Raw genomic sequence first — 12,476 nt, 5'->3', positions numbered from 1 at the left:
AAGGGTTAATACAATATTAATTATGAGCCCTAAGCTGTTGTGGTGAGTTTAATGGGAAAATCCAGGAAGCTCTTAAAAATAACGACACACTACCCAAATGTAAACAGTGGAGCAGCATAAACCAAACAGCATTTGAATGAGTGTGGTATCAGGGAGCCCAAGCAAAACTGGCGTCAATGGGAATCAGGTGGAAAACTCTCCACTGGTTGGAGTCATACCTAGCACAAAGGAAGACGGTTGTGGTTGTTGGAGGTCAGTCATCTTAGCTCCAGGACATCACTGCAAGAGTTCCTCAGGGTAGTGTCCTCAGCCCATCTTCAGCTGCTTCATCAATGACCTTCCTTCCATCATAAGGTCAGAAGTGGGGATGTTCGCTGATGAGTACACAATGTTCAGCACCATTCGTGACTCCTCAGATACTGAAGCAGTCTATGTCCAAATGCATCAAGACCTGGACAATATCCAGGCTTGGGCTGACATTCACATCACACAAGTGTCAGGCAATGACCATTTCCAACAAGAGAGAATCCAACCATCATCCCTTGACCCCTTGATGTTCAATGGCATTACCATCACTGAATCCCCCACTATCAATGTCCGGGGGTTACCATTGACCAGAAACTGAACTGGACTAGCCATTATAAATACTGTGGATACAAGAGCAGGCCAGAGGCTAGGAATAATGCAACGAGTAACCCACCTCCTGACTTCCCAAAGCCTGTCCACCATCTACAAGGCACAAGTCAGGAGTGTGATGGAATACTCTCCACTTGCCTGGATGACTCCAGCTCCCATAACATTCAAGAAGCTTGACACGGTCCAGGCCAAAGCAGTCTGCTTGATTGGCACCACTTGCACAAACATTGACTCCGTCCACCACCGACACACAGTAGCAGCAGTATGTAACATTTACAAGGTGCACTTAGGAATTCACCAAGGCTCCTTCGACAGCACCTTCCAAACCCACGACCACTATTATCTAGAAGGATAAGGGCAGCAGATAGATGGGAACACCACCGCCTGGAAGTTCCCCACCAAGCCACTCGCCATCCTGATTGGAAATGTATCACCGTTCCTTCACTGTCGCTGGGTCAAAATCCCAGAGCTCCTTTCCTAACAGCACTGAGGGTGTACCTGCACCACATGGACTGCAGCGGTTCAAGAAGGCACCTCACCACCACCTTCTCAAGGGCAACTAGGGATGGGCAATGAATGCTGGCCCAGCCAGCGAAGCCCACATCCCATGGATGAATAAGAAAAATGTTTTTTGAGAATTGCAACTCATGGGCCAGAATTTGCCCTTGTCGGGCGGGGACGGTTGGGAAGCCGAATGCCACCCGCGTTAGGGACCAGACCGCGATTTCACGCTGGCAGGCCAATTAAGGCCCACCCAGCGTGAAACACAAGCGGCAGCACTCAGTGCCCCCTGTATGGGCGGAGGAGGAAGGCAAGTGGGGAAGTTCATGCATGCATGCTTGAAAATCTCCCTGAGGCACAGAGCTGCCTCAGGGAGGTGAAGTTTTAAACCTTGGAAATAAAGATTTTAAAAATGTTACAAAACATGTGGCCTCATGTGACTCTGCCACATGAGGAGGGACATGCTATAAATTAAAAACATTTTATTGTTTTTTTATCCCGACCGTGGATGAGGTTTCCAAAAAAATGCAAAGGCTGCTTGCGTTTTCGCGTTCCCGCAAACCGTAAGGTTGGATGGGCAGCGAAAAGTTTGTTTCGCTTATCTTGTTAATGGCCTGAAATAGGCCTTTTAATTGTCAGCGGGTGCGCTGCTGACTTTGGTGCATGTCCGTTGACCAAAATATCGCGACACTGCGTGTTGACTTCGGGATGCTCGCCCGACATCGATGCGCATCATTTCACGCTTGAGGGGGTTGGGTGCGCACCCGCCCGCCAAGGTAAAAATTCTGTCCATGACTTATAGAGTCAGGGAATCATAGAGTTTTACAGCATGGAAAGAGGCCCTTCAGCCCATCATGCTGTCCAATTTGCGCTTTAATACAGGTGTGTATCTTGAGCTCGCATTATTTTTCCAGCAGAATTTGGCCCAACAAATATGTTTTATTTTTCAAATCATATAATTTTTTTCTCATGTAGGTATTTTTTCCCCTGCTTTTAAGGTTGTAAACTCTAAACACTGTTTCTGAAATTCCTTCTCACAGGATTCTAGCAGTGCCCTCCTATGCTGAACTGGCTGGACTATGTGGGTACTTGGAAAGGTACCCCATTAGCATGAGTGAAATGGGTTCAAATGCCACTTTGGACATAACCTGCGGGCTCTCTGACTAATGCCCACTGGAAACTCTGGCATCTGCCTATGTTGATGGGAGTAGAGCTCAGTGAGGTGGGGGAGGGTTGCAGGCTCTCCCCTACCCCATCCTGGAAATGGTCATTTGACCCCCACGCCAGCGAGGAGCCCAATCTATAGATTTTTTTAAAGGGCAATGTTAAACCTTTTTGTGACTGCAGACTAGGCCAGTGCAGGACCCACATAGGTTGTCATTGTGGACGGCTAACCCTCTACTGGCTGTCACTTTTACCCTGGGTTCCATTTGAAGTCCTGGTTTAAGGAGCTCCTGCTCCTCGCTCTGCTCCCCTGGCTGTAATCTACCTTGTAAGAGGAAGAAGAAAGTCCCACCCTAATGTACACTACTGACACATAACCAATAATAACATGAAACAGATCTTCCAAAAGACTGCTATGTAAATTGGATAATATGCAGCATTATAAAATGGAGAAGTGATTCAATAATTATAATTGCATATCATGTTCCTCAATTTGCAAAGGAAGATGTTGTAACAGCTCCAATGAGATAAAAATAATGCAGCACTGAAACAGTTCTTGAGCATTGATCAAAACCCAGATAAGGAAGAAATCTAGTCCTAAACACAATGGGTATAAGAATACAGACAATGCAAAGGAAAGCCTTGCGGAGGCTGAGCGTCAACTCACAAGCACTTCCTCCTACCTCTCCCTGGACCATGACCCCACCACTGAACATCAAGCCATTGTTTCCAGGACTGTTACTGACGTCATCTCCTCTGGAGATCTTCCTCCCACAGCTTCCAACCTGATAATTGTCCAACCTCGGACGGCCCACTTCTACCTCCTACCCAAAATCCGCAAACAGGGCTGTCCGGGCAGACTGATCGTGTAAGCCTGTTCCTGCCTCACGGAACTCATTTCTCGCTATCTTGACTCCCTTCTGTCTCCCCTTGTCCAGTCCCTTCCCACCTACATCTGTGATTCCTCTGACACCTTACGTCACATCAACAATTTCCAGTTCCCTGGCCCCAAACGCCTCCTCTTCGCCATGGACATCCAATCCCTCTACACCTCCATCCCCCATTGGGATGGTCTGAGGGCTCGCAGCTTCTTCCTTGAACAGAGGCCCGACCAATCCCCACCACTATTCTCCTCCGTCTGGCTGAACTTGTTCTCGCACTGAACAATTTCTCCTTTAACTCCTCTCACTTCCTCCAAATAAAAGGTGTGGCTATGGATACCTGCATGGGCCTCAGTTATGCCTGTCTCTTTATGGGGTATGTGGAACATTCCTTGTTCCAGTCCTACTCCGGCCCCCTCCCACAACTCTTTCTCCGGTACCTCGATGATTACTTCGGTGCTGCTTCAAGCTCTCGTCAGGACCTGGAAAAATGTATTAATTTTGCTTCCAATCTTCACCCCTCCATCATTTTCACATGGTCCATCTCTGACACTTCCCTTTCCTTCCTTGACCTCTCTGTCTCAATTTCTGGTGATAGACTGTTCACCAATATCCATTACAAGCCTACTGACTCCCACAGCTACCTCGACTACAGCTCCTCACATCCTGCTTCCTGCAAGGACTCCATCCCATTCTCTCAGTTCCTTTGCCTCCGTCACATCTGTTCTGATGACGCTACCTTCAAAAACAGTTTCTCTGACATGTCCTCCTTCTTCCTTAACCAGGGTTTTCCACCCACGGTAGTTGACAGGTCCCTCAACTGTGTCTGGCCCATCTCCCGGGCATCTGCCCTCATGCCTTCTCCTCCCTCCCAGAAACATGATAGGGTCCCACTTGTCCTCACTTATCACCCCACCAATCTCCGCATTCAAAGGATCATCCTCCGCCATTTCCGCCAACTCAAGCATGATGCCACCACCAAACACATCTTCCCTTCACCCACCACCGGTGGCATTCCGTAGGGATCGCTCCCTCCGGGACACCCTGGTCCACTCCTCCATCACCCCCTACTCCTCAACCCCCAACTATGGCACCTCCCCATGCCCACGCAAAAGATGCAACACCTACCCCTTCACTTCCTCTCTCCTCACCATGTCACCATCCAAGGGCCCAAACACTCCTTTCAAGTGAAGCAGCATTTCACTTGCATTTCCCCCAACTTAGTCTACTGCATTCGTTGCTCCCAATGCGGTTTCCTCTACATTGGAGAGACCAAAAGCAGACTGGGTGACCATGTTGCAGAACACCTTTGGTCTGTCTGCAAGCATTACCCAGACCTCCCTGTCGCTTGCCATTTAATACTCCACCCTGCTCTCTTTCCCGCATGTCTGTCCTTGGCTTGCTGCATTGTTCCAGTGAAGCTCAACGCAAACTGGAGGAACAGCACCTCATCTTCCGGCTAGGCACTTTACAGCCTTCCAGACTGAATACTCCCTCTTCCATCCACATTCCTTTTCTGTTTCTTCCCCCTCCCTTTTGGTTTTTCCAATAATTTATATAGATTTTTCTTTTCCCACCTATTTCCGTTATTTTTAAATGTATTCCACCCACCGCTTATTTCACCCCACCCCCAATAGGGCTACCTTGCTTGTCCTGCTCTCCAGTCTTAATTAGCATATTCTTTTAGATAATATCACCACCTTCAACATCTCTTTGTTCTTTGGTCTGTGACATCTTTTGGTTATCTCCTCCTATCACTGCTCGCTTGTCCCAACAAACCCCCCTCCCTTCTTCCCCCCACCCCCCCCCACCCCCTTTAAACCAGCTTATATTTCACTCCTTTCCTATTTCTACTTAGTTCTGTTGAAGGCTCATGAGGACTTGAAACGTCAACTTTGCTCTTCTCCGCCGATGGTGCTGGACCTGCTGAGTTTTTCCAGGTATTTCTGTTTTTGCAGAGGAAAGCATGTTGTTTGGAGGCCTGGATAGCAAATAAGTTAATCCTGAGGAAGAATCAAAAAGATGGACAGATAAACCCATGTAACAGGTTGTATGCATTACAAGAAGGAGAAAACTGAGATAAGAAATATTAATTAGTTGTACGACACCAATAAAGATCATTAAAAGATATAAGTGAAAGGGTGTTAAAGATCTTTAGAGGTAAGGTGGGTAAGCTAAATGGCTAGGGGGTTGGGTAATGTTAAATATTCCTGAATCACACTGAGACATAAATAACTCATGTCAATTGTCAGCTGGCTCTGCAATTTACAAAATGACAGTGTTAGAAATTTGGGAGCATGTTCCCCTCCCCACTCAGGGCTCAGCTCCTGTGTGCTGGGTGATTACTCCTCCCACAATTGGTGAGAACAGAAGGAGCCTTGGACATTATTGCCGGACTGATAGTTCTGCTGGTGGACGCCATGCAGAAAAGCTACTGGAGGCTTGGGTTCCAGACTGGCCACAGCTAAGTGATTGTTGGCTAGTGCTAGGATATTGGGCTCTTGGGTGGGAGGCAAAGAGCCTCAATGGTCTGAGTGATGCTGCAAGGAGTTCTGAAGAAAGGTCCTTGACTCTGTTTCTCTCTCCATGGATGCTGCCAGACCGGCTGAAAGAGCATTTTCTGCTTTTATTTTGGTATTTCAACTCATGCCAGTTTGTCAGTGCCTTATTTAAACAAAGCAGCTTTTCACACTGCATTGAAAATGAGTCAGATCATTTAAAAGGTGCATTGGAGCCTGTCAGGAAAAGACGATAATGTAGGAACCAACCTCCCATTTATTACTTGTTGTACCTAAACGCCAAGCAGCAAAAGGTAAAGTAGGTTGTTGGTTTCTGAGAAGTCAGAGGGTGTCTTGTCTCCAAATACATAATGGCCCAGATCTTCCAACCAAGATCGGAACCCCTGTTTCTGACCTTGATCAGATTTGTAAAAAAATACACACTTACCTTTCTCCATTGTTTCAGGGCAGTCTTCCGTTGGAGGGTCTTGCAGAAGTGACTCAGTGCAGAAAATCTCGAGAGAGAAGCAGGGAGAATCCACACCTTTTTACAGCACTAGCTGCTGTATTCCGGTAAGTAAAGAATTTAAATGTCCCAAATCGTCTTTGAAAAACTATGGAGAGAAGGTAAGTGGGCAACGGGTTATGGTGGGTATGGGGGTATGATGGATGAGGTAGGTGGTTAAGTGGGTAGGGTGGGGGTGGGTAAGGTGGCAGGTGGATGCTGTGGATAAAATGGGTAATGAGGCAGGTGGCTGAAGTGGGTTGGTAGGTGAGGTGGGTAGGGTGGCAGGTGCATGAGTGGGTAGGTAGATCAGGAGGGAGTCGGGGGGTTGTCAAGAGGAAGATGGAGAGCTTGGGAGGAGTTGTGTAGTGAGGTTGGGTCAGGTCGGTTCAGGGGGAGTTGGGTGATGAGGTCAGATTGGGTGGTGGAGTCAGGTGAGGCCAAGTCCGGGAGAGATGGGGATCAGGGGGAAGCAGGGGAGGTCAGGCGATAGTCGGGTGATGGTGGGTAGTTGGGTCAGGGAAGCTAGAGGGTCAGGGAGGATGGAGAGAGTTGGATGATGGGGCTAGTCAGGTCAGGTCAGGTCGGTGGAGACGGGGATCAGGGAGGAGTCGGAGCTAGTTGGATGGTGGGCGCCAGTTGGGCCGGGGGAATTCTGAGGACCAGGGAGGAGTTGGGAGGTCAGAAGTGTAGTTGAGGTGGTGGGAGTCAGATAGTGGGGGCTAGTCATGTCGGGTCAGGGAGTTCAAGGGGGAGTGGTGTGGTAGGGTTGGGGGTTCAGGGGGAGTTGCGGCTAGTCAGGTAGGGTCGGGGGAGCCGGGAGTTCAAGGTGGTAAACGGGGGTTGGGGGAGACAGGGGTGTCAGGATGGAGTCGCGGATGGTCAGGGGGTGGGTTCAGTGTGAGACTAGGATTTTTCTGTCTAACATTTCCTGGGTAACTATCCAGGTAAGTACATCAGAACTGTCCGAAATCTCTGACTAACTCAAGAGTTGGAGACTTTTTGGTAGGATCCCTGGGAGCTGCGCATCGGAAGTTGAAACTTCCCGGCTAAGTCCCGCGGAGTCCTTGTGCTGTGACATCCGAGGGATCCCGTAGCACATCTTCCGGGGTACACCCCGTCCCTGACTATCCGGAGATGGAAGACCTGGGCCAATATGTAGCACCACAGGATCTTAGAGAGAGACAGATAGCAGGGTTTTCACTGAAACATCAGCAGGCTGCAGCCTTTAATCTTATTGATTTATATAACTATATCTTTCCACTTGAAACCCGTGCCAGTATTAAAAACGTTACATTTTACACACACAACACAATTGATACTGGAGGGCAGAAATTGCTAACAAGGGAAGAAATGATAACCTGGCCTTTGGATGGTACATTTCCGGCTCGAATGCATCATCATGACAATTGCCTCGTCATGCTCCGGAGTTCAACGTTAGTGTGTGACTGGAGTGCTGCCAAATTTGCAGCAAATGTAATCCTGGTTTAGCAATACAAGAGAAAACAACTTCAGTGCTGGTGACACTCCCTACAACCTTAGTTAAGAGAGAGATATTCGGTCCGGAAACTTGCTTGTAATTCTATCCTTGAGTACGTGACCGCACCCATCAGGAAAAGTGGCGACAGTTGAGCGCTTTTCACCGTCCTGAATGATGTCCCTGACCAGGAAAGCAGAGGAGGCTCTCAGTGTTACCGTCAGCGCAGCCAGGGCGCTGCAGGAACTGCTCAGAACAAACCTGGGGCCCAAAGGCACCATGAAAATGTTGGTTTCCGGCGCTGGAGACATCAAACTGACCAAAGACGGCAGTGTGCTGTTAAAGGAGATGCTCCTCCAACATCCCATAGCCTCCTTCATTGCCCAGGCGGTGGCCGCTATGGATGACACTGTGGGAGATGGAACCACCTCTGCTGTGCTTATCATTGGGGAACTCCTGAAACAGGCCCAGCGCTACATCTCAGAGGGAGTCCACCCACGAACCATCGTAGAAGGATTGGAAATAGCCAGGGAAGAAGCAATATCCTGCCTGGATGAACTTTGGGAAGATGAAGATTGTTTCATCAGGAAGAAAGTAGCTCGGACCTCACTTGGGACCAAGGTTCACTCAGAGTTGGCAGACCTCCTGACGGAGCTGGTGGTGGACGCAGTGACATCTATTTATTGCGACAGACAGCCCATTGACCTAAACCTGGTGGAAATAATGGAGATGCAACAGCAGACAGACTGTGACACTGTCCTAGTGAAAGGGCTGGTTCTAGACCATGGTGCTCGCCATCCTGACATGAAGAAGCGTTTAGAGAATGCTTACATCCTCACCCTGAATGTGTCTCTGGAATATGAGAAAACACAGGTCAACTCTGGCTTCTTTTACAAGAATGTCAAGGAAAGGGAAAGGTTTGTGAAAGCTGAGCGACAGTTCATTGAGGAAAGAGTAAAGGCAATCATAGCACTGAAGAGAAAGGTGTGCGGTGACTCCGACAAAGGATTTGTTGTGATCAACCAGAAAGGCATCGACCCTATGTCTCTTGAGATGCTTGTGAAAGAGGGTATTGTAGCCCTTCGAAGAGCCAAGAGGAGGAATATGGAGAGGTTGCCACTGGCATGCGGAGGTCTGGCAGTAAACTCTGTGGAGGACCTGACTGAAGAGTGCTTAGGCTATGCAGGACTAGTATATGAGGAGACACTGGGAGACAGCAAGTACACTTTTATTGAAAAGTGTGATAACCCCCAATCCATCACACTGCTTATTAAAGGACCCAATAAGCACACAATTACCTTGATCAAGGATGCCATTAGGGATGGGATGCGAGCTGTGAAGAATAGCATTGAGGATGGTGCAGCCATGCCTGGGGCAGGCGCTGTTGAAATACGCATTGCAAGCCAGTTATTAAACTACCGTAAAGATAAGATCAACAGTTGTGCACAATTTGGATTTCAAGCTTTTGCCGATGCCATTCTGATCATCCCAAAGACACTGGCCCAGAATGCCGGATATGATCCTCAAGAGATCATGTCAAAGGCCCTGAGCAGAGAACAGGAAACTACCCTACCAGTGGGCATTGATTTATCTTGTGGTGAGTTAATAGTAGACTGGGAGACTCCTATATGGGACAATTCTTGTGTCAAGCATCAGTTGATACATACATGTACCGCAGTAGCAAGTAACCTCCTCTTAGTAGATGAGGTTGTAGGAACCGGAACGATTTCAGGGAAAAAGTGAATGGATCGGACTGGATTATCAAAGTCTCATCGATTTAGAGACTGAAGTGATTTTGATGGAGAATGCAGATCAGGATTACTGGGGAAGTGAGAAATAAAACAAAATAAAGTAATAAATGAAATGGGGAAAAAAGTTAAAATGTACAGAATGTAATGAAGGATTGATACATCTGGAATGTGTAAGGAAAGCCATAATGACTAAAATTGAATAAATATCGTGAATTTGTCTTTGTCCTATAGTTTTATTCTTCCACACTATTTCAGTACAGTGCCTTGTGAAGGAATAATTCAATTCAGGAAGGCTCGCTGGATTCAAGGTAACCTAACTTTTTTAAAAGGTGAAATAAACCTTTATGTTGTGAAGAGGACATGCTGAGGTTGCAGATGGATATAGATAGGTTGAGTGAGTGGGCAAAGATCTGGAAAATGGAGTTTATCGTGGCAAAATATGAAGTTGTTCACTTTGGCAGGAAAAACAAAAAAGCAGAGTATTACTTAAATGGAGAACGGCTGCATAATTCTGTGGTGCAGAGGGATCTAGGTGTTCAAGTGCATGAGTCACAAAAAGTTAGTATGCAGGTACAGCAAGTAATTAAAAAGGCTAATGGATGCTACCCCTTATTATGAGAGGGATTGAACATAAAAGTAAGGATGTTATGCTTCAGTTATACAGGGCATTGGTGAGACCGCACCTCGAATACTGTGTGCAGCTTTGGTCCACTCCTCCATCACCCCCTACACCTCAACCCCCTCCCACGGCACCTTCCCATGCAATCGCAGAAGGTGCAACACCTGCCCCTTTACTTACCCTCTCCTCACCGTCCAAGGGCCCAAACACTCCTTTCAAGTGAAGCAGCATTTCACTTGCACTTCCCTCAATTTAGTCTACTGCATTGTTGCTCCCAATGCGGTTTCCTCTACATTGGAGAGACCAAACGCAGACTGGGTGACCGCTTTGCAGAACACCTTTGATATGTCTGCAAGCAATATCCAGACTTCCCTGTCGCTTGCCATTTCAACACTCCACCCTGCTCTCATGCCCACATGTCCGTCCTTGGCTTGCTGCATTGTTCCAGTGAAGCTCAATGTAAACTGGAAGAACAGCATCTCATCTTCTGACTAGGCACTTTACAGCCTTCCGGAGTGAATATTGAGTTCAACAATTTTAGATCATGAACTCTCTCTCCTCCATCCCCACCCCCTTTCCGATTGCCCCCCTTTTTTATCAATAATTTATATAGATTTTTCTTTTCCCACCTATTTCCATTATTTTTAAATGTATTTCCATCCATAGTTTTATCTCTACCTTTTAGCCTTTTTTGATTCCCTCACCCCATCCCACCCTCACCAGAGCTATCTGTACCTTGCTTGTCCTGCTTTCTACCCTTAATTAGCACATTCCTTAGATAATTTCACCACCTTCAACAACTCTTTCTCCTTTTGTCTGTCACATCTTTTGGTTATCTCCACCTATCACTGGTCCTCTTTCCGGCTCTACTTGTCCCAACCACCCCCACCCCACCCCCCCCCCCCTTCAAACCAGCTTATATTTCACCTCTCCTACTTTTACTTAGTTCTGTTGAAGGGTCATTCAGACTCGAAACATTAACTGTGTTCCTCTCCGCAGATGCTGCCAGACCTGCTGAGTTTTTCCAGGTATTTTTGTTTTTGTTTTGGATTTCCAGCATCCTCAGTTTTTTTGCTTTTAAATTAAACAATGTGACAGATTTATTCAAAGATAGTCATCTCTAAAAACAAGCAGCAACAATCAGTTGCTGAAGTCACTTAAAATTATGGGCGTTCCTTCCCCACTCCACCCCTCCACGTGATGATGAAAAATTTGGTGATGATGATGTCATGTCGGCAATAGCAGCATCCCCATGCCAGTCTCCCAAATTACAAAAGGCAAGTGGTCATGGAAATAGGCAGCCTGCCTGCCATTGTGAAATAATTAATTAACAAGCTAATAATCTTGTTAACAAACCAATTGTCCTCAATTTTTCCTTCCCCTGCTGCATTTTTCAGGCATCAGACAAGAAAAAGTTTGGGAGTATTTTACAGCAGCTGTAAAGAAGCAGCACAAGGACAATAGAGAGGGCCTGCCATGGTTGAATATTTCAGCGGGTTCTCCGGGAAGGCGGCAGCATCTGTGTTTTTTAAATGGCAATTTATTATCTTTTTAAAGTCATCATTACAAACTAAAGACTGTTTCTGAGCGCGGGGGGGGGGGGGGGGGGGGGGGCGGTGGGGGGCCTTTACGATTCTACCCGTGAATGGACTCCCTGTTTGCAGCAGTTCCCTCCTGCTTCATGACGTCTTGGCCTTGCAGTGCCGACTGGGCACAGAGCCTCCCGTTGCACCTATAATTGGCCTCCTTGCTGCCGGATGGCCACTAATCGGCCATCCGATGTATGATTGAAAGAGCAGAGACAGTGACAGGAACGAGCGGGCTACTGAGTTTTCGGCCCGCCTATCCTACCCCACCCCACCCCACCGAGAAATGTAAAATCCAGCCCTATGACTCAGTTCATGTAAGGGTTTGGCATGTCACTTGTTCGGTTTCCTTTGACGATCGCTCTAATAAAAATGCTTCCTGGTAGAGGAGTATTTACCTGGTTCTCAAAGTTACTTATAAAGACCTACCATGGAGCTGCTGAGGTATGATTATATCAGCCGTATATAGTTAACTGATTTTCTGATTCTTAACCCTTACAACTACTTGAAGTACAGTCTCGCGTAGAGGAACCAGTCTGAGACACAATTATTTTCGCTGAACAGTGGATAGCAAGTTTCACTACATGTACACAAAAGAATGCAACTAAGGATTGTTGTAATTAGAATAATTTGTCAATTAATAGGCCGATGATTGCTTTTAGCACTCGGGAGTGCTTGGCGATTTGTTATCACAGGTGCTTTTTGCGATTAGGCATTGACTTAAGTTTTTTTCTACTTCATGCTGGTTAAAAGAATAGAAATCAGTCCCCCAGAAGCTGTTTTTATGAAATAAAATTTTGAAGACTAGCAATTCAATAAAAAGAGATCCAATAAACTATGGGCAAAATAATCTATTTT

General features: G+C 46.9%; 1 protein-coding gene across 1 annotated transcript; it reads left to right on the top strand.

Annotated features, from left to right (window-relative positions):
• The first annotated feature begins 7,601 nt into the window (after positions 1-7,601).
• Positions 7,602-9,630, top strand: LOC121278697 (T-complex protein 1 subunit zeta-like). The gene has a single exon (XM_041189049.1). The coding sequence runs from the start codon at positions 7,837-7,839 to the stop codon at positions 9,403-9,405; it is 1,569 nt and encodes a 522-aa protein (XP_041044983.1). The 5' UTR covers positions 7,602-7,836; the 3' UTR covers positions 9,406-9,630.
• Positions 9,631-12,476: the final 2,846 nt, after the last annotated feature.

The sequence above is a fragment of the Carcharodon carcharias genome, chromosome 6, assembly GCF_017639515.1.
Source record: "Carcharodon carcharias isolate sCarCar2 chromosome 6, sCarCar2.pri, whole genome shotgun sequence".
Taxonomy (NCBI): Eukaryota; Metazoa; Chordata; class Chondrichthyes; order Lamniformes; family Lamnidae; genus Carcharodon; species Carcharodon carcharias.
This window is presented reverse-complemented; position numbering and strand designations above follow the sequence as displayed.